Here is a 21,785-nt window from a genome sequence, read left to right as displayed (position 1 = left end):
AATTGAAAAGGTAATTAAAATAACAAAATAATTTTACGAAATTAAGAATAAAAATTTCTCTTATTTTATTTATTTATTTATTTTAATAAATAAAACTCCAATGTCGTAATTTCACTGTTTTCAAATGAAACCATTTCCTACCTACCAATTACAAATGACTTAGAAAATTTGCACACACACAAAATGATTGAACATTCCACTAGCAGCAATTGTCGACTCATCAAAACAATTCCACTAAAGGAGAAAAATAAATAATAATAATAATAATTTTTTGTTGGCTTTCAATTATTATTAAAATTATAAAACTTTTATCCATTATTTTTGAATTTTAATTTATATAGATATATGATGAATTCATATTGCTCAACCATAAGATCATAATTGGCTGGAACGTCCATAGATAAAAGTTCATAGATTCACAGTTACTTAAAATTCATAATAAAATATATATTTAATTTGCATATTATAATTAAAAATTTTATCAACAGAACACATATATTTACTGCCTAACCTTTGAAATTATAATTAATATGGTAAGGAAAATTAGAATATAGTAATTAATTAATTAATATTAAAATTATAAATCGACAATTATGTTTTCCATATAAAAGCTGATAGATTTGAATAAAAATAAATGCATAAGTTTAACAACCTTAATTAATTATGTTTAAAAAGAAGCATTCAGACAAGCTTTTTTGAATTATAATACCATTACTTAAAAGAAGTTGCAAATGAAATTACATATTTATTAAATTCAATTTAATTTAATTTAATTATGAGTTTTTTTATGTAAAATGTGTTAAAGTGAGAGTGTTTTTATTTAATAAAAAAAAATAAAAAGTGAAAATGGTTATATAAAGGCTAAAACCTACTACACCAACAACAATCTAATACTACAGGATTATAGTAAACAGTATTAAGTTAAATCGAAAAGAAAAATGAATTAATTTAAAATTTTGATTTGATTTTTTATTATTTTTATTTAGTTTAATTTTTAATTTAAAAATTTTAATTATACCAGTTCGGTTCGGTTTTAATAAAAAAATTGAATCAAATTTATTAATGATGATAATATATTATTTTTAATAATATAGAGAGATTAAATAATATTAAAATAAAAATATTTTAATTAAATTTTAAAATATTAAAAATAAAATAATTTAAAAATTCAAAATGATTAAACCGAACCGAATTGAATTAGATTAATTTAGTTTGATTTGATTTCTAATTAAAATTAATTCAATTCAATTTTTATAAATACTAAAATTTCAATTTTACGTTATTCAGTTTGATTTTAAATCGAATTAATCGAAATGTTTCTCTTAACAGACATTTTGGAGTTGTTGATTTATAATTTTATGTTAGAATTTAGACTTCATAAGTGGATAATATTATCGATACTTTTGGTCTAGATATTTTTTTTTCCAATAATTATATGTTATTAAAAAATTATAATTGTTTTTTCTTTTTAAATAATTATATATTATTTTACCTATGTTAAAAACTACAATTTTTATACCTATAAAATTTATTATTGTATTGCATGAGAAATTTATAATTTCTTATATTGGATCAAGCATTACCGACCCAGTCTACTGGGCAAGCTTTCGGGCTTTCCAGTTTGAACCCATTGGATTACCAACCCTGGCCCGGTAATTGCAACTCTCTCTCCCTTCCTCTCTTTTTAAGGAATTGGGATAAATGTAATAAAAGAACCCAAAACTTATAATAAAATAAAAAATAATTAATTATTGTCATAATTTTTCTAAATTATCAATCTTATATATTTTGAAAATTTAGCATAAATAAGTTTTTGCAGTTAAACAATGATTATTTAATTATTACCTAAGGGTTAAATATAATTTCTCTTTTTATATATGCTTTGTTTGCAACAATCCAAAAAAATATATATAACTTCAAAAAATAGGTAGAAAAAAACTGCAAAACAATAGAAAGGGGAGGAAATTTTGGGTAATGACAACAACTCTTTAATTAATTAGATTTTTTAATTAATTGGATTTGTTTATACGCATAGGAGATTTATCGATTATGATAAAGTGGACGCAAGCGAGTGTGACTCCATAACTTCTTTCTTCTAGAGACCTAATTCATATATCTTTTTTTTTAAAATAAAATAAAATAAAACATGATAAGTTTAATTAACAAGTTTAGTTGGATTAAAATAATAATAATCATTATTATTCTTCAAGTGGACGGTTCATCAGAAATCGAAAAAATATTAAATGTAGTCTTCAGAGATGGGAGCTTGTCCCTCATGCTTCCCTCCATCATGTCTCGATCATCTTTAATGAAATATTTTCTTTTTCTTAAATGAAAAAAAAAAATTATTAACCACTACATGATTAAGATTGAATGACAAAAACTACAAAGAAAAATAAACAATAGAAGCTAAAAACTTTATGATTTTCACTTTTAGAAAAAGTGAGGTATGAAATTTCATAAAAAAATTAATTTATTTTAAACTATTAATATGAATTAGATCATATTTTTTTAGTGCAGATCATCATTTCCATTATTAATTGGTGAATATCATTAAGCTTTTATATTTTTCATAAAAAATATTTTTTAAAAAATATGAAATAAAAATTTTAAAAAAAAGTATTTTTTTCAGGTATATGCAAGCCTTGATTTTTAAAAATTTATAAAAAAAAATTAAAAGTTAAAAGGATTGTAAAACAAAAGACTAATCTCTACTTCAAACGTAATATACGCTTGAGAAAAATAGATTGAATTTTTTTTTTGTGATTTCAATATTTTTATAACTTAATTATGTTTCAAATGATTTTAAATATATTTCTAAAAATTATATGTAAAAGGGTTTTTTCCCAACCCAAAGAAAAGTAGGGAGTCAGCAATATCATTTGACCAGGTTACCCGCGAATAGTCTTTACATTTAACCATCCAGATTCGGGGTCTACAAAATACATAAATCTAAACCGTTGATAGCACGTGGGTCCTGCACAGATTCCCAACAAATTAACGGTCCAAATTCTCGGTGTTTTTTTCCTGGTGCACGCGCAACAGAACGGACTGAAGTAGACAGAGTCGGCTCAAGCTGAGTCGGCAGTGCAATTAACTCGTGCAGTGAGCTTGACAGCCTGTGATTGTGGAGCGCACCCCACCAGCCGTATGTAATGAACAAGTGTAGGTGAAACGAGTTGACCATGTGGCCTTCTTGGAAGATGAAGTGACGCCACGTGGTTGATTGATGAGCTGCACGGAACCTGAAAATTAACGGAAAACGACGATAAAGAATCAAGAAATTTAACAGAGAGAGGAGTCCTTATCATGCACAGGCAAAGTTCTAGATCACCTCTAGAAGATGGTGGAGTGTGCTTTCGCCCATCCTATGCCAATTATCAATAGTGCCCTTCAAAAAATAAAGAATAAAAAATTATTAAAAAATAATAATACTACTACATATAAAATTACTATATATATATATTTATTTAATTTAAATTTTAACTAATAATATGACTTTTATAAACAAAATAAATTATTAATATCATTAATTTGATTAATAAATTCATACTTTATTTATATTTAATAATTAATATATTTTATTATATAGTTTAAACTGAGGAAAATAAATATACATTAAGAAATAGCTTAAATTGAGAAAATTTTGAATTGAATCAAATAATAATTATATCTATTAATTTTAAAAAAATTATGATTTTTTTTAATCATGTATTTAGTATTTGAAAATCTTAAAAAAAAAACGTCCCAAAAAGAACAAACTTGAATTCAATCTCAAATAACTAAAATTGAATTGTAACTTAACTAAATCCCTTTAATAAATTGCGATCTTTATTTATACATTTAGTAAGTTAAAATTTTAAAAAGGCACGCCATTAAAAAAAAAAAAAAGAGAATGTGACTCGATCTTAAATAATTAGGATTGAGTTGTGATGCCACAGAATCCACTGAATTAGACCATTTTGATAAATTGTTAATTTTTTTAACCATACATTTAATATTTTAAAAAGTCTGAATTAGACCATTTTGGTAAATTGTTAATTTTTTTTAACCATACATTTAATATTTTAAAGATTTAAAAAAGTTATGCTGTGAAAAGAGTATGTGGGCTCAACTTCAAATAATCAGAATTGAGTTGTGAGCTATAGCCAACTGAATTATGTCGTTTTAGTAATTTGCTAGCTTTTTTAAACCATGCATTTACTTTTAAAGTCCTAACAAGAGTACACTACAAAAAAAATGGACATGTGCTCGATCCCAAATAATCAAAATTGAATTGTCAAATAACCAGATTGAATCTTAAATAACCAGACTATGAGAAGAGGAGAGGTATTTTAAAGTTTTAAAATGGACATGCTATGAGAAGAGGATGCAGACTCAATCTTAAATAACCAGATTGAATTGTGATGTTATAAGCCAATTAAACTAGGTTGCTTTGGCAAATTTGGCTATTTTTTTAATCACATATTTAATATTTTAAAGTTTTAAAAAAATACGCTATAAAAAGAGAGTATGGATTCAATCTTAAATAATTCTGATTGAGTTGTGATGGCGTGATCCAATTAAATTATGTCTTTTTAGTAAATTTTTAATTTTTTTATTATGTATTTAATATTTTAAAATTTAAAAAAATGCTACAAAACGAGAGAGTGAACTCAATTTCAAATAACAATGATTGAATTGTAATAGGGTGAGCCAAGTGAACTAAACTGGTTTGGCAAATTCACTGTTATTATGAATACATTGTTTCTTTTTAAGGAAGGCAGTATTGTTAGATTTGTGGTAACAACCTTACGTAAATAATTTGTCTATAAAATTTATTTAATTATTTTCTATTTCGCAATACACGTAATTTAGATTAATTATATAATAACTTAAAATTTAAATACATTATTTATTAAAAAAATAATATTAAATTATACACTATTATTGATTATCTGGAAACTTAAATTATTCGTGGATATACATACATCACAAATATTAAAAAAATATATATTTTAAAAAATTTTCATAAAGAAAAAGATTCAGAGGATTCCTCATCCCCACTATATCCAATGGTCCATAGAGAAAATATAATCATGTGGAGCCCACTCCAGGTTGATGTCTTCCGAAAGCAAACTTGCATGAGGAGACAATCTTCTCAATGACAAAATTTAAAAATCCATCCCAACAGTAAATTATTAAATTATAACAATGATATTATGGGATTAAAAAATTGATTAAAATAATATAAGCATGACTACAAGGATAAGATAATCAATAATAAAAAAAGGGATAAGTATATAGTAGCCAAAAATAATTTTCATTAATTAATACAGATTTTTTCCTATATGTGTTTTGCATATTTGGTTCTTTAGGCTATTAATAATAATAATAATAATAATAATAATAATATGATTATTAAACTCATTTTCTTAGTTTATCCAAACGAAGCACAACTAATGAATAATGAAAATGTCAAGGTAATAAAATCCCAATCTAATTTAAAAAAAAAATAGTAATGAATATTTATCAATAATAAAAAGGAGGAAAATTCCAAAGTCTTGAGAGTTTTTATAGGCATTTTTATCAACATTATAAAATGGATAAATTGATTTATCCATTTTATAATGTATATTATTACAGATGGTTAAGAATCCCTTAATTAAGCTTAATATTTCCCATACAAATTAATTACACCTTAATATCGGCTAAATCTAAGATGAATGTAATTTATGGTTTCCACAGTTACAGATTTATAAATCTATATTTATTCAGAATTTTTTTTATAAAAAAGCCTAATAAAGTATAAATAAATACAGGGAAAAATAAATTATGAATAAATAAATAAATAAAATATTTTCATAATAATATCCAGTTGCACGATACCGTTATTTCTGTTATTAATGAAGGATAATCCTGTAAATTCACGGTGCCTTCCCCCCCCTGGCCGCTAAGCAATTAAAGAACAGAGATGAAATTAACGCACGAATCAAAGAAAACGAAGCTCGCTCTTTTCCCCTCGCTCTCTCTCTATCCCCCCCCCCTCCCCCCCTCTGTATGTACAAAATCCAAGCCTCTTTGACTCTTCTTTGTTTTCATTTTCAATTTCCATTTCAATTTTGGGGGCTTAATGTTTTGGAAATTCTTTCCATTTGTGTTCCATTATCAAGTCAAAGCAATCTCTATAAATTTGTACATACAGTAGTTTCTCCCATTCTTCTTTGTTTCTCCAAAATTACAGAAGCTCTCTCCATTTGTTCTGTTCTTCGTGTGTGAATGCAAAACTATAAGCCAGTGCTGGGTTTCCTGGGTTTTTAATCCTCACGATCCAGTTGGATTTCTCTAAAAAAAAAAAACTGGGTCATTCTTGAGAACGCAGAATCCTGTGTAAGAATTTGGGGGTTTCAGGAGAAAATTAGTGGGTTTCTGTTAAAATTTGGTTTAAGTTGAACATATTGCTTGATTTGGGTTTTTTTTTTGGGTTTGTGATATAAAACAAAATCTGATTTCTTTAGAGCCATGGCGGTCTCAACAATAGCTTTGTATGCGAGCCCACCTAGCAGCGTATGCTCAGCACCACATCCTTGCCAAATCAATGCACACGCGACGTATGATTTTGAGCTGAACTCGAGATCTTCCTCGACAGCTTCATCCAGTGCATCATCCTCACAGAAATCTGTGGTTGGTGGCTTGTCGTGTTTGTTTTCGTCTTCAACCGTGAAACATTCATCGTTTTCCGGTGATAGAGAGGAACTGGGGTCTTTGTGGCATGATAGAGGAGAGGATTTGAAGGAATTGAGCAGTTCGTTTCGCTATTCGCCAAGTAAATATTTTGGTAGGTCTTCTATAAAGAGGGATCAAAGTCCAATCTCGGTGCTGCAAGCTCCAGTCTCCTGTTCTAGTAGTCCTCCCATGAGGATTGCTCGGGAAAGAAGTGCTGATATGGGTTTCCAAAGCTCAATTCATGGTTCATTTCGCAGTGGGGCTAGGGGATTGTTTAATGGGTTTGTGAGACATGCGCTGGAATCTTGCGTTGATTATGGTTCGCCGAGTTTTGAGCTTCACAGTATTGGAACTGATGGGGGTTCTTCATCTATTGCTGTGGATGACTTGACATTTAATATGGAGGATAGTTTTGTTGGGGCTATTAACGTGCCTTATGCCAAAGAATTGCTGTTAGGTGCACAAATGAGGCACAAAATCTTCTATGATGATTTTATTGTGAAGGCTTTTTATGAAGCTGAGAAAGCACATAGAGGACAGGTAAAGCTGGGTTTTCAATTTTGAATGGATTTTGTTGTTTCGTAGTTATATTGTAGATTTGATGATGTTTATTTGTTGTTTCCTTATAGATGCGGGCAAGTGGAGATCCTTATTTGCAGCATTGTGTGGAAACTGCAGTTTTGCTCGCAATGATTGGGGCTAACTCTACCGTAGTTGCTGCAGGGCTTTTACATGACACTCTTGACGATTCTTGTTTAAGCTATGACTATATATTTAGGACATTTGGCGCAGGGGTAGCTGATTTGGTCGAAGGGGTAAGTGGAGGGGTTTAGTTTAATCTGTTAAGAAGCTATTTTGTGCGTTTTATTGTTCCATATAAATAATGTACGATCAATCATCTTGGGAGCTGTGCAATTTGAGATCTGCTTGCTTCCCGGAATTTTCGTATTTCTTTGCTATGCCTTGGGCCAATATAATCAAATTTGTGTGAACTAAGTTTGACAGATCTATCTTAGTTAAGTTCTAGACTAGTCTAGTCAATGAATTTACTGTGAAGTTTAAATGTAGAATTTTTGTCATGTCCTATGTAGGTCGTATCTTGTATTTCAGGACTCTTGTGAGTGGAAGAGCTCTTTAGGCCCTTCCTATCAATCAAAATTTGAGTAAAGCTAGCATAGTTGTGGCTGTCATATTTTGGCTTTGCCGTCTTCTTGGAAAATGATCGAACTTTGCGTGGCTTGTCTAAATTTGCCTTTTTATTTATAATTTAGTGAACTGATAAATCAATTTCTTACTTCTTTTTTGGTTCTGTTCACCCTTCAAAGGCTTCCACTAACGTGGCCTTTTCAGTTTCTGCTTGTTATTTATAAGCCTTATTAGATTCTGCTAGGCCAACAAGAAGAAATTGATCTACTGTTTATCATAGAAGGAATGGTGATAATTTTCTAGCACTTACTGCATTGAATAGCAGCTAAAGTTTATGAAGTTTTGGAGCCCATTTTAACTTTTATTCTTAAGGGTTCATTATGTGAATTATGAAATGTTCAAAAGATATTTGGAATAATTTCTTTTGGTCAGTAACTTTCTTGTTATCATTTGAGAATCTTATAAACTTGTTCTTTATGATATTCAATCAGGTTTCTAAGCTTAGTTACTTGAGCAAGCTTGCACGTGAGAACAATACAGCTAACAAGACTGTTGAAGCAGATCGCTTGCATACCATGTTCCTTGCCATGGCAGATGCCAGGGCTGTCCTGATAAAATTGGCAGATCGATTGCATAATATGCTGACATTAGATGCATTGCCTTTGATCAAGCAATGGAGATTTGCTAAGGAGACTTTGGAGATATTTGCTCCATTGGCAAACCGTTTAGGAATCTCCAGTTGGAAAGAGCAACTGGAGAATCTGTGTTTTAAGTGTCTCTACCCAGATCAGCACAGAGATTTGTCCTCTAGACTTGTGCAGTCTTTTGATGACGCAATGATTACCTCTGCAACAGAGAAATTAGAGCAAGCTCTTAAGGATGAAGCAATTATATACCATGTCCTGTCAGGACGGCATAAAAGCTTGTATAGCATTTATTGCAAAATGTTGAAGTGAGTTCTCCCTCTCCCTCTTACTCTTTATGTTTTTCTTTCTCTCACTGCATGGAGATACAGTGGCTTGTATGGCAATGGAAACATGTTTTTTAACAAACATATCTTAATCCGGCAATACCTGATAACACGAAAAAAAAAGAGAAATAGATGGTGTTAAGGTGTTTCCATATCTCTTGTCTGGCAGCTAATAATCAACCAAGCAGTTACGTTGAATTAATCACCCTTTTGGATGTGGATCTTATGTTACTGATGTTGCTGCTGTGCTTGCATAAATACTTTACGGTTCTTTAGGGTGGTTTATTTGAAGTAATGGTCTAACCATATCATGTGCAAGTCCAACATACTTGCACCATGAAGCTTTGAAATGAAATATTGTAATAAATATTATTTAGCATATGTGATTTACATAATGACGTGATTATATATATTTTATTTTATGCAGAAAGAAACTGAACATGGATGAGATTCACGATATTCATGGGTTACGTCTTATTGTTGAAAATGAGGAAGATTGTTATAGAGCATTAGAAGTTGTTCGCCAGTTGTGGTCTGAAGTGCCTGGAAAATTCAAAGACTACATAAATCATCCAAAGTTTAATGGGTATGCCTTAGCTTATCTTTAAGGTGCTGTTAGCGCATTATTCTTTTATTTCTAACTTAAATCTTCAGGTATCAATCTCTCCATACCGTAGTAAGGGCAGAAAGCATGGTGCCACTTGAGGTTCAAATTCGAACAAAGGAGATGCATTTGCAAGCTGAGTTTGGATTTGCAGCTCATTGGAGATACAAGGAAGGTGACTGCAAGTACTCTTCTTTTGTGCTTCAGATGGTTGAGTGGGCACGATGGGTTGTGACCTGGCAGTGTGAGACAATGAGCAAAGATCGATCTTCTATTGGCTGTGCTGATTCTATAAAGCCTCCATGTGCTTTCCCTACTCATTCCGCTGATTGTCCATATTCCTACAAGCCTGGCCAGGATGGACCAATCTTCATCATCATGATTGAGAATGACAAGGTTTGATTCCTTGGTTTCAGGGGTCTAATTTTATTATAAGTTAAAAGCAGAATAAATATCAGAGAGCCAAGTATTTGTTATCAGATCCATGCAAACTGTTTTAAGTGATCGACGATCGACATGCCAATTCATGTTTATACAGTAGGTGGTGTATTTGCATTTAATAAGCGGCAGAAGTATTTTCAGGTTTTATCAAGTAATTACCCTAATATGTTCCATCTACACTTGAGAGAACCAAAACTTAATCATTTGGTGTCTTTGGTGGTAGTTGTTGTCTCTACTCAACAACTTAATAAACCATCGACCTAGTTGCTTAATACATGTGTTCTTTTGTGAATGGTGCAGATGTCGGTGCAAGAGTTTCCTGCAAACTCGACTATGATGGATTTGCTGGAAAGGATTGGGCGGGGAAGCTCAAGATGGTCTTCGTATGGGTTCCCTATGAAGGAAGAATTGAGACCGAGGGTGAATCGCCAGCCAGTGACCGATACTTCATGCAAGCTGAAGATGGGGGATGTGGTGGAGCTGACTCCAGCCATACCTGACAAATGTTTGACAGAGTGCAGGGAAGAGATTCAGCGCATGTATGACCGGGGCTCAAATGGTGTCTCAAGTGCGGCAACTGCTGCCGGTGGTGGATCAACCAGTGTCTCAAGTACAGCAACTGCTACCGGTGGGATAGTTGGCTGGAGAAGTTGACCCTCAATTGATCGTTTTAAGTAGCATACCATTTAATCACAATTGGTTATTCTTGTATATACATATGTTTGTACAGAACGCTTACAATAGTTCTGGGACGTGGACGCAATGACTAACTGGATTCAAAGAAAGCTAAAAAAAAAATTATTTAGAGTTCCTACAGCGACTGCTAGCTACTGTATTATCTTCTATTCTATGCTATGCTTCCTCCCTGGCGGCATTATTGTATTATGTGGACACTGGCCTGTTGATTTATAAATGTAATCAAACTTTACAAGCTTGAAGCAAAATCGCAATTATGGATGTAGCCCACAGTAGGAGATGTAAAAGCTTGTTTTACAGTAGTTTCATAGACCCTGACGAAAGGGAATAGTGCGTTTCTTTTATTATTATTATTTTTTAGAAACAAAAGGGGATAATGTCTAATTATTGATATATTCGCTAAACATCAGTGATTTTTTATGTTCGTCCTGGGCAAACACGGGGAAGACCAAGAAAAAGTAGTTTTTGCATAAAAGTAATGGGAAACTAAAAATAACACAACCGAATGTGATTAAATACACTTGGGGCGGTCAGATAAGAAAAAGAGAGCACCAAACACCAAGTAGTCTCCTTTTTCCTTCTAAATTGATACACCCGTTGGTTCCTTGGGACGTAAAATTCTTACTTGGGACGTTTGTTAAGAGGGAAAGATACTCTTTGAGGGGTATTATGTTGTGGAACATCTGCCTTTGGTTCTTGTGATGGGTTGAGATCAGCACTTGCTTCATCCTCCTCTGTTTCTTCTACCGCCTGGGCAGGCCGCTTGTTTGGGATAGCAAGTTGGTAGTTTGGGCTAATCAAGATGTCCTGCTCCGGTGGGAGTGGAATACCAGGTCCAGCTATTGTCTTGGGAAGTGGGATTTTGTTCCTGTTTCTAGCCAATTCCAGTAAAACCTGATGTAATGTGAAGATGTTAGGCATACATACTGGCTCTTTAAGTGAGAGGAGAAACCAACATAATAACCAATCAAAGCAATGATCATTTCTTCTACAGCTAATTTGAATTCGATTGAAAGAATTAAAATGAATTTGTCTGTAAGACAATATAAAGTTATTCACCCAAATTATGGAGTTTAACATTTTAACTATCACTATGGTATTGATTTGTTCTGGTACTTTCTTTCCCCATCTAAGTTGGAAAATGTAGCAACTCAATGCATGTGTTGAAAATTAAGAAATAACGATGCTTAAAGCACCACGGGTCGCTACTTTAACTAACCTCTCTTGGTGGTGGTTGTGAGAAGCTGAAATTTACTTTTGATTGAATAGCAAGCTTGACATCATCACAATCGACTGCAGATTTGCCAGCATGCTCAGAGTAAATCTGTGCATCTGTCAACACATCAACAGCATAACGATACCACAGCTCCAGAAACTGGTGTATAACACGAGGTTCATAGTCCTCTATACCCATTGATTTCAGCAGGGATTTGACTATCTTTGCATCTCTAGGCAAGTCCTCTTCTCCCTCTGCCATTCTTTAAACAGGATCAACAGTCCACATCAAGATCCAACATTAGACATCTCAAATGTGCAACCAAAATTTATTTTCTAGCAGCACAGCACATTCACAAACTGTAACAATGGAGTGATTGAGGATTCAAGAAAATAGGTTAATCAGATTGGCTAGTTGAAAGAAACTAAAACAGAAAACAAGAATCTATAGCATGGGCAAACCATTCTGCATTTACATAGACGTATAATATCCTTGAAACTCTTCCGATTGATGGTTCCTACACAATAAGCGGAGATTTTTATGCTGCTGCTATTCTTTTACATTCTTGAAGATTGAGGGCTATCTATAGTGCTTATTATAAATTCTGAAGGAATTTACTAGAACTTCACCCAATTATGGAGATCACAATGTCACAGATTCTCCGTTCAAGGATGCCTTCAATTCAATGAATGTAAGCACAAACAATTCATACAAAGCATTTTAAATTCGTCAATGTACATTGGGATTTTATAAAAGTAGAATTTGTAAACCCTAACTATTTAGTATCAAGTATTCATAATCATAAAACATCCCGATGAAACACAAAATTCAACTACTGAACTCAAAAATTAACTTGCCTCTGGGAAAAATTCAAACAACTAAAGAAAAGGATTCAAATATCTGTAAACATGATCTTTCCCCAAAATTACCGTCCGCAACCAAACAGAAACGAAATACGAGTGTACGGACAAGTCCGAGAGAATTAGACGTCAAAAACTAACCTTTGAAACTGGGAATTTAATCATAAATCGGAGAGTTGACAGCTCTGGTGCAGTAAAATTAGAAAGGCGGGTGCCAGACCCAGCCTCGTAAAAGCACGGTGACCATCCTAAACGGCATATATTAAAAGTTGTATTTGTTATCTTTTTTTTTTTTTTTTTTTTTTTTATTTTTATTTTTATTTTATGGTATTATGATGATCTTATTTAAAATAAAATAAAATAAAATTGTTTTATATATATTAAAAAAATATCTAAAAAGTATAAAAACTTAAATTTCAATTAGAACTAAATATTTTAGTATAAATTTGTTTAATTATTTTTATTTTAATGAAAATGTTGAACTATTCTTGAAATTGGTATGTACATTTGATATATATATTTTTTAATAAAAATTAGTAGACACATTAATTTCTTTTAATTGAACTCCTTAATTCAGAGTTTGATTAAATCCCATTGACAATAATCCTTCACTGATAACAAAAATATTTTACTGTAAATTTAATAATAGTAAAATTTCAAGTTTGAATATTCTTAAAAATATTTTATTACTAATTTTTCCACTCGGAGATACAAAAAGAAAATATCAAACTTGTAATTACTCAAAGCATCCTACATTATTTTCTCTATTTCCGTAAGTATTGTTGAACAGATTCTTGGCATGCAAGCACAAGCATGAGCATCGCTAGGATCGCAGCAAGTCCCCATGAAGAACTTCCAATTCTGAGCACCCAAGAAGGATCTGAAGAAGGGATCAAAGAAGCTCTAGATCGGCTTTGAATTGATGTAGACGAAGATGATGATGGGCTAGTAGTTTTAATGGCGATTATTAATCCAGAAAGAACCATTGGAAGAACAAATCCAGAGCTCCATTTTGTATCGTAAAAACGCAAGTTGTTTCTTCGATTCACATACGATGGTGACAGAACTACTGCTGATGCTAGAGCCACACCATGGCTAATCCTCTCTCTGATGAGTTTTGGCTCAGGCTACCGCTGTGAGCATAGGCAGCCATTGGTGAGACTCAAGTTGGCTCAATTTTAGTCCAAAAACTAAATTAGCAGTGCTGGATTTATATGAGCAAAAAGAAGAAAGCAATGAAGTAAAAAAAAAGCAAGTTGGTAATAAAAGTCCATTGATAGCAGTTGAAAGAGAAGAGAAAAAGGAAGGTGAAGGATCTAGATTATGGAAATAACGTTGAGCTAACAGTGAAAGAGAATAAAAAAAAAAAAAAAAAAGAAATGATAAATAAAAAGAGATAGGAAGGGTTTGGAAGTAAGGTATGTAAAATCTATTTCAAACAATAATTTTGCAAGAAAAAAATTTAATTAAATTTTTATAAAATTTTTAATTTCAAATTTGATATCGTGTTCATATTTGACCCAAAGCAAAAGCAATTATGGCTTATGACTTATGAGCAACTTAAAATTTAATAATTAAAATGAAATAATAACTAAAATTCAATAATTTCATTGAGCTTCAGCCTAGCTGCTGTTAAACCAGCGTCGTCTTTTAATTTTTATCTAAATCAAACAAGGATTAATAATATGCCCATGAATAACAGATAAAAAAAAAAAACCCTTAATCATTAAACTCAAAACTTTTATTCAAGTTTATAAGTGTGTCCATCAAAAAATTTCACCTTTTTTTTTTTTCTAAAAAAAATATTTACATTAACAGTTGATATTAAAATTTAGCATTCATCATTGGCAATGGCTCTTAATGAAGATCAGCAAATGAGAACAAGGCAAACTTGATCTGCCACATTTTGAAGTAATCTGCTAAATACTTCATAGTTCAACCAAAAAATCAAGCATTGAACAAAAACAGAGGACTGCAAGAACCAGCCTCTGCACAACTTTTTTTCCTTAATTGAATTTACATAAGAAAAGCTGAAACAGAATAGATGAAGCTGTTCTTAACTATCATTTCCTTTCAAATCCAGCTTCCACAATGAACAGAAAGAAACAGGCAGCCCTTTCCACCTCAACCCAATACATCCATCTGTTTCTTCTATTCTCATCTCCCAATTACTGTCATACTTCCTTAACAAAGCTCGACCTCCATCAATAGCATCCTCTCCAAAAACCTCACTTACAAATCCTACCCTTCTCATCCTTTCACACCATTTTTCTTTCCCTTCATTCATCTCTCCACGATTGGTTAATGCTTTGGCTGCCTCTCCTTCCATTAGTCTTCTTTCTTCACTCTCTCTGCCTTTGAAAGCTGAGCTTGTTGAGTCCAAAAACTTCCACAAGTAATCCACTCTTCTTGAAAATCCTGTTGCAAAATCCCCACAACTGTTGCAGCTACAATCTGTGTTGTTTTCACTCAGTATCACTCCTTTTGGCTGCAGACCTCTCAAAATTCTCAAGAACTCGGTTCTTTCATCTGGGGTATTGTGATTTAGATGATGGAGTCTAAATTGAGCACAAACTATCAAGGTTTCTTCAGGGTCGGTGTTCATGACTTGTCCGTTGAGATTTTGTAAGGGATGGTTATCGAGTCTATTGATTTGCAAGTTGATGTTCATGCACTTGGCGAAACTAAGTAGTCTAGTGGAAAAATTGTCTCCTGGAGGGCCTACTGAAAATGGGGTCTCGGTGTTTTGGTCATTCTCGACGGTGGCAGTGACGACTGTGATGCGTACAAGAGGAGGAGGTCCTCCTTGCCGGCGACTTAAGGCCTCAAGAAGTGTAGGCCATTGCACACCATGGGAGACCCCAATATCAAGAATATGAAGATTGCGCTTGTGATCTAGTTCTTGAGCAAGAATTTGAAGGATTGAAGAATTAGCAATGTTATTAGGAAACGCAAACCAAGGACTTACCTCATAGAATTTGATTAAAGATCGTTGAAAGAACTTTGGCTCCGTGGAAGCAAAAGATATAGGCCCTATAGAGGCAGAAGTCGTTGAAGATGATAAGTGATGATTCAAGGCTCGAAGGCCATAAAACGCTAGCCGGTGATTAGCATCTCCGGTGGACGAAGCGAGCTCATGGAGAACATAGAGAAGGTGTTGCACACGAGACAAGTTTCCGATAGTGATAGCAGCTGCACAAGGGTTAAGCAAATGCTCTGCCCATCTTCCTTCTCTATTATTCCCATTATTTCCAGCGTTTTTACTATTGATTTTCTTGTTTCCATTTGATTTTTTCCCTGCTACCACTTCAACTGCTTGTTCACCATCTTGATCTTCATTGCTTATCCGATGATTCTGTTTCTTTCTCTGATGATGATGGGATGTTTGAGGAAGTGGGTCATCGGCAGCTTCCCGTTTCCTCGACAGATTGGAGAGTTGCTGATGATTGGAAGTGGTGGGGTTACTTGCTTCTATAAGGCTGGTGGAATCAGCATTTACGGCGGTGCTGGTGCTGCTGCTGAGACTTGCATTATTGTTGATCGGATCTTGGCAAATTTCTTCAGTTTGATTCCACCATTGATAGCTATAGATATCACTAGAACTGTAAGGATCATCCAAGAATGAAGGCAAGAAAGATGCTGAATCTTCCAACCAATCCAATATGTGATCTGAGATGTGGTTTGGCTCTGGTTCTTCAAGAGTCATTCTGTGGCCTGAACTTGTCTGAGAAACAGAGAAAAAATTGAAAGAAATGCTTATTGTTTGACCAAAAACGTAGAGGATGAAGTCATTAGAGTTGTGTGCTTAAAAAACTAAATAGATTAGCTGCGAATTTTGGAAGGAGACGTTAGGAAGCATATTTTAAGGCATAGGTGTGCTGTTGATTTGGAGGATTTGATGTTTTGTTTAAGCCTTTCTGAAGCTACAAGACAAGAGAAGCATGATAGATATAGACTATGCCTCTTCTTTGTTTTTAATCATTATCTTATTTTCTTTGTAATATCAGAGTTGGTTGAGATCTACAAATAAGGATTGGAGAGAGAAGTTGGGGATTGTGATTAAGGTTGAATTTTGAATTGCCAAAAGCCGGCAAACTCTGTTTTCTAATTAAGAGAAATTGTTATTTTGTTTTGCTTGTGCTCTGTGCCAATTCTGGACACTGTATATGCAATGAAACAGACCTATCTACAACCAAATTTCATTTCTAAAATTTTATTATTGTTTATTATAATCAGGGTCTTGTTTTAGACCCGAGAATAGACCCAAAACCACTAGCCAATCCATTGTTGGTCTGACTTTTTCATTGTTTGCTTTGTTATTTTCTTGTGAATAACTTTTTGCTGTGTTCTGCTAGCCTCACATGTGTATTATTTTACGTAACTTAAGTCTCTTTTTTGTTGTCTTCCCCTTGGTCTGTTTCATTGACATTAATTCCCTCCTAGGATTTGATTCAGAGCTGCTAATCATGCCGGAAACAAAGTGCATATGCAGCTGTTTTTTTTTTTTTTTTTTAAATTTCAAGACTGCAAATTTGAAAGAACTCCAATGGTTCATGGAGCTGAGCACAGGGTCAATGGAAGAATGCTCATTAGAACCAGACACAATAAAGAAGATTAGGGTTCTGTTTATTGTCTAAGAGCTGGGCTTCCCTGCAATTTATAGATGTTTTTGGTTTTGCCTGAGCCATCAAGATTGACTTTTGACCACTGTAATTTTCACATTGATTTGGAACAAAGTTTCATTTTGTGCTGGGCTCTCTTGTATTTGCCAACCCACAACAATTCTGGCCCTGCATTATACTACTCTACTCGTTTTGGCCCAACTTGGCCCAGTCATAGCCAAAAAAAATCCACAGTGAATCTTGATATCTGGGAGAGGCTTGTACACGGATTAATTTGGCAAAGTTAAATTACAAAGACTAAACCGTTGAAGTTTAGAAATTGAGGGATGGTTTTTTTTGGATAATATGCAAAACAAAAATGAAGAAAACTAAATTAGCAAAAGTAGACAAACATTGAAGTATAATTAGGACGCCTTAGTTTATTCTTTGAAATGAGATGAAGTATAGAAGAGTTGTTGTAGCCGTGAAGAAAATTTAAGCATTCTTAGCAATTATTTAAAAGATGTATTAGAAGGTGGATATAGAGAAGGATTAATGGAATTAAAATATATAAAAGTTCTGATATTCCGACTCTTCGTATATTTTATGGAATACTATATGAAATACGGATATGATAAATATTCATATATTCAAATACTTGAATAACAGATTCGTGTTCTATCAAGATGAAGAACATATAATTAAATAAAAATAGTTATTTAGTTGTAATTTAAATGATGTATTTATTGTATTTGATCATTTATTTAGACTATAATTATTACTATATAATTTTATATTTTTTAATCTAGTTAATTTTATATACCATAAGGTATCCAATCATTATATTTAAACTTAGTATATAACCCCTAATTTCTTTTTAAAAAGTTGACAAGTTAAACATAGATATAGCCTCCCATTTCTGCCACCGGTATCCAAATCCAAATAACATAGTATAAATACTATTAGTGAAGTAGAATTTTCTTTAATTATACTCAAAGAATAATAACTATTCCTGCATATATTGCATGGAGAATAAAGTCAATCCTTGTTAACAACTCAAATTGATGATTCCAATTATTTTCCTTCACTATTTCAACACATTTACTACAAATAAGAGGTAAAATTTTAGGATTTTTATAGTAAAAATTGGCTGAAAACCTCAAAACAAAACTAGACACCGACGGATCAAAGCCCACCCCCAGTTTCCAGTGTCAATGATTCAAAAGAGCAATCCCAAGAGATTGAATGTAATCAGAAACATATCACTGTATTGGCATTTGAGAGGTGATCCTGGTGCATTAACTTCCAGGATTTCAGGCACTGGAGAGACTACTCTCATGTTGCAAAGGTCGCTTGTCTCTCAGTTTCACACAGAAGCTGGTCGAGATAATGCCCTGCAGAATTCTTGGAAGCGGTAAATATTGCTGGAGAAACACCTCTTGATTATGCTGCTATATGCTGGAAATATTCAAGCAATGAAGATATTGTTGACAAAGAATCCTGCAGTGCTGAATCAAGGAACCAAATATGATGACAGTCTCCCACTTCATCATGCTGCATAAAGAATATATAGTTGAAGCACAATAAAGCACTAGAGCTATGGAAGCTTTAAGAGCACTCTGATATGCCATGGTTTATGGTTATGTACACTTTTTTCCCTTTTCCATTCTTAATATTATTATTTACTTTGTTTTAACTATATATGATTTAACCTGAAAGTTTACAGCCTTAGAGAATATATACATATATAAACTCTTAAAAGTTTATTCTCTATGCTAAAAGTTTAACTGCATATGATTGTAGGGAAGGACAAATGGAATTAGAATATATAAAGGTGAAGTTGAATTTTCTTCAATTTTACTCAAAGGATATTAATTATTCCTGCATAGATTGCATGGAGAATAAATTCCCTCCTTGTCAACAATTATTTTCCTTCACTACATCAACCTTTTTTCTATAAATGAGAGGTAATTAAACTTTTAGGATTTTTCATAATAATATTGGCTGACAACCACAAAACAAAACCACAAACAATGGAACAAACCTCATTTTTCAGTGACAATGAACAATCCCAAGAGGCTGAAGAGGGTAAGTTTTGTGTAATCTCCAAACATGTTTGCTTTGAATTCCCCTTTAATATGTATTAACTCTTGACAGAGAAAGAAACACGTTACTTGCCCCTGTATAAAGCAGCACTGAGAGGTGATTGGATAACTGCAAAGAGAATTTTTGATGATGATCCTGCTGCAGTAACTGCTAAAATTTCAGGCATTGGAGAGATCACTCTTCATGTTGCAATAAGCAGAGGTCGCTCATCCCTAAGGTTCATACAAATGCTTGTTGAGTTAATGCCTGAACATTCCTTGGAAACGACAAATATTCATGGGGAAACACCTCTTCATTATGCTGCTATTGCTGGTAATATTCAAGCAATAAGTTTATTAGTGAAAAAGAATCCAGCCCTGCTGCAGATAGTAAACTTCGATGGCCTTACCCCACTTCATTTTGCTGCTCAATGTTGCCACAAGGAAGCAGTTTCCCTTCTTTTGTCAATAGATCTAAGTGCATTATCCGGCAGAAATGGCGTCAGACTTGTCAATCTTCTCATAATTGCTGAATCCTATGGTGGGTATCTCTAGCAACTCACTTTTCATCCAAATATTTACAGCGGAGCCATTTTCCTTTTTCCAATGATCTCAACGTCTGCAGATACGGCTTTTGATCTACTGCGGAGATACCCCAATTTGGCTATTGGACGAGATGATCAAAGGGAAACTGCGTTAGAGACGTTGGCAAGAAAGCCTCATGCATTCCCAAGTGGAAGCAAGCTTGGGTTTTGTGAACGCCTATTATATCGATGTTTGTTTCTCAATTTTACTTAAAATTTTCATATGGAAGCTGGCCATGCAACCTCAGTACTCATAAGAGTCGTGTCTGTGTTTGTCATTGTAGTTGTTTCTGTAGATTTACATGCTGTCCATCGAGATGGAGATTTGGAAAATAGAGCTGATGTTTCAGAAGCATCCCAAAAAGAATCAAAGAAATTTGGGCTTCTAGACAACATAAGGAATACAAAGTTGAAGCACAATCAAGCACTAGAGCTACTCAGTTTCTTGATTACGGAAGCTCTGAAAGCAAGACCCTCAGAAACTCGCATGCTACTGAAAAATCCACTATTCACTGCTGCTACGTTGGGGATCTATGAAGTGGTTGTAGAAATTATCAAGGCCTAGCCAGAGTCAGTTTGGTTTGTTGACAGTGCCGATAGAAGGAACATTTTTCATTTGGCAATAATTCACCGCCAGAAGTTTATCTTCTCCATCCTAAAAGGACTGAGTCCGCAAAATAAGCATCTTGTGACCTCATCAACAGACCATGGAGGGGATAACGTGTTGCATCTAGCTGCGAGGCTGGGGCCACTGGATGAGATTCCTGGCGCTGCTCTGCAAATGCATTCTGATATGCAGTGGTTTAAGGTTACACACCATATAATAATTCTGGCTCCAAGTAGTTTAATTTGCAGTCTTGAAGAATAATCTCCTGTTTCTGAATTCTTTGCAGGAAGTGGAAACGATTGTCGAACCTTTCTACCGAGAAATGAGAAACCGTAATGGCATGACTCCGGGAGAAATATTTCGCCAGGAGCACAAGAATCTTGCCCGTGAAGCTGAGCAATGGATGAAAACGATAGCTTCATCATGCATGGTGGTACCAACCCTTGTTGTCACAGTTACTTTCGCGGCTGCTTTTACCGTGCCAGGGGGCAACACTCAGGATACAGGGATTCCAATCTATTTGAAAGAAACGTCATTTATGATTTTTGCAGTATCGGACGCTCTTGCATTCTTCTCTACGTCAGCTTCATTGCTAATGTTTATATGCATATTCAACTTAGATTATTCAGAAGAAATCACTGTCAGAACTTTAAAATTGTTCATCCTTGGTTTTATCACTTTGTTCTTTTCAATAGTAACCATGTTTGCAGCCTTTGGTGCTTCCCTTTACATAGTTCTTTCTCACAGAGTGGAATGGGTTGCAGCTCCTATTGGCCTACTAGCCTGTGTACCAGTGGCCTTATTTGCATATTTCCAGTTTCCTCAGTGGTACAGCGTAGCCTATTCAGCATTTAAACCTAGCATTATCGCTCCACAAACTGAAGAAATCATCTTTTAGTCTCAGAAATTTCCCCTATGATTCATGTTTTTATCTTGAATTTCCTTTCTTTTGAAATTTATGCAGCATTGTTGGCTTTGCATTTTTGTGGGATTTTCGGGATGTTTGTATTTTGGTTGTATTATCTTCTATATGATAAATAATAACTAGTTTTACAGTGAAGGGATTTTGAATTCTGATTTTTTTTTTCATCAGAGCTGCATTCATATTTGATATGTCTTCTTCCTGTTTGCATTTATGAAGATTTGATTTTAACAGGTTTTAACCAAGCACTCTGTTTGTACACAGCAAAAATGTCACAACCATCACAGTTTTAATCAAGAATACTTCATCAAAGATTTTCAGTTTCATCTTTTTTTTTTTTTTTTTTTTT

The 21,785-nt window shown here is 33.4% G+C and overlaps 5 protein-coding genes across 8 annotated transcripts; 3 read left to right on the top strand and 2 right to left on the bottom strand.

Annotated features, from left to right (window-relative positions):
• Nucleotides 1–6,010: 6,010 nt before the first annotated feature.
• Nucleotides 6,011–10,816, top strand: LOC110613704 (probable GTP diphosphokinase RSH2, chloroplastic). Its single transcript, XM_021754947.2, has 6 exons — nt 6,011–7,245; nt 7,335–7,520; nt 8,343–8,803; nt 9,249–9,407; nt 9,476–9,821; nt 10,167–10,816. Exons 1-6 carry the CDS (start codon nt 6,502–6,504, stop codon nt 10,518–10,520), a joined length of 2,250 nt encoding a protein of 749 aa, XP_021610639.1. The 5' UTR covers nt 6,011–6,501; the 3' UTR covers nt 10,521–10,816.
• A 191-nt stretch (nt 10,817–11,007) lies between these two features.
• Nucleotides 11,008–12,918, bottom strand: LOC110613707 (transcription initiation factor TFIID subunit 9). 4 transcript variants are annotated; one of them, XM_021754949.2, is made up of 3 exons: nt 12,780–12,918; nt 11,782–12,040; nt 11,008–11,456 (listed from the first exon to the last, which is right to left on the bottom strand). In XM_021754949.2, the coding sequence occupies exons 2-3, from the start codon at nt 12,037–12,039 to the stop codon at nt 11,184–11,186; spliced, it is 531 nt and encodes a 176-aa protein (XP_021610641.1). In that variant the 5' UTR covers nt 12,040; nt 12,780–12,918; the 3' UTR covers nt 11,008–11,183. The 4 variants fall into 4 exon arrangements, with proteins under 4 accessions (XP_021610641.1, XP_021610643.1, XP_043812102.1 ...); XM_021754951.2 differs by lacking the exon at nt 12,780–12,918 and adding an exon at nt 12,636–12,765; XM_043956167.1 differs by lacking the exon at nt 12,780–12,918 and adding an exon at nt 12,636–12,739 and having other exon boundaries at nt 11,782–12,032.
• A 1,598-nt stretch (nt 12,919–14,516) lies between these two features.
• On the bottom strand, nt 14,517–16,844 carry LOC110613705 (protein NODULATION SIGNALING PATHWAY 1). Its single transcript, XM_021754948.2, has one exon. The coding sequence runs from the start codon at nt 16,342–16,344 to the stop codon at nt 14,695–14,697; it is 1,650 nt and encodes a 549-aa protein (XP_021610640.1). The 5' UTR covers nt 16,345–16,844; the 3' UTR covers nt 14,517–14,694.
• A 2,348-nt stretch (nt 16,845–19,192) lies between these two features.
• LOC110613708 (alpha-latrotoxin-Lt1a) lies at nt 19,193–21,570 on the top strand. The gene is made up of 5 exons (XM_021754952.2): nt 19,193–19,327; nt 19,397–19,864; nt 19,949–20,098; nt 20,192–20,715; nt 20,801–21,570. Exons 1-4 carry the CDS (start codon nt 19,273–19,275, stop codon nt 20,470–20,472), a joined length of 954 nt encoding a protein of 317 aa, XP_021610644.2. The 5' UTR covers nt 19,193–19,272; the 3' UTR covers nt 20,473–20,715; nt 20,801–21,570.
• LOC122723480 (ankyrin repeat-containing protein NPR4-like) lies at nt 20,689–21,412 on the top strand. Its single transcript, XM_043955639.1, has 2 exons — nt 20,689–20,715; nt 20,801–21,412. The coding sequence occupies exons 1-2, from the start codon at nt 20,689–20,691 to the stop codon at nt 21,410–21,412; spliced, it is 639 nt and encodes a 212-aa protein (XP_043811574.1).
• Nucleotides 21,571–21,785: the final 215 nt, after the last annotated feature.

The sequence above is a fragment of the Manihot esculenta genome, chromosome 4 (genome assembly GCF_001659605.2).
Source record: "Manihot esculenta cultivar AM560-2 chromosome 4, M.esculenta_v8, whole genome shotgun sequence".
Taxonomy (NCBI): Eukaryota; Viridiplantae; Streptophyta; class Magnoliopsida; order Malpighiales; family Euphorbiaceae; genus Manihot; species Manihot esculenta.
This window is presented reverse-complemented; position numbering and strand designations above follow the sequence as displayed.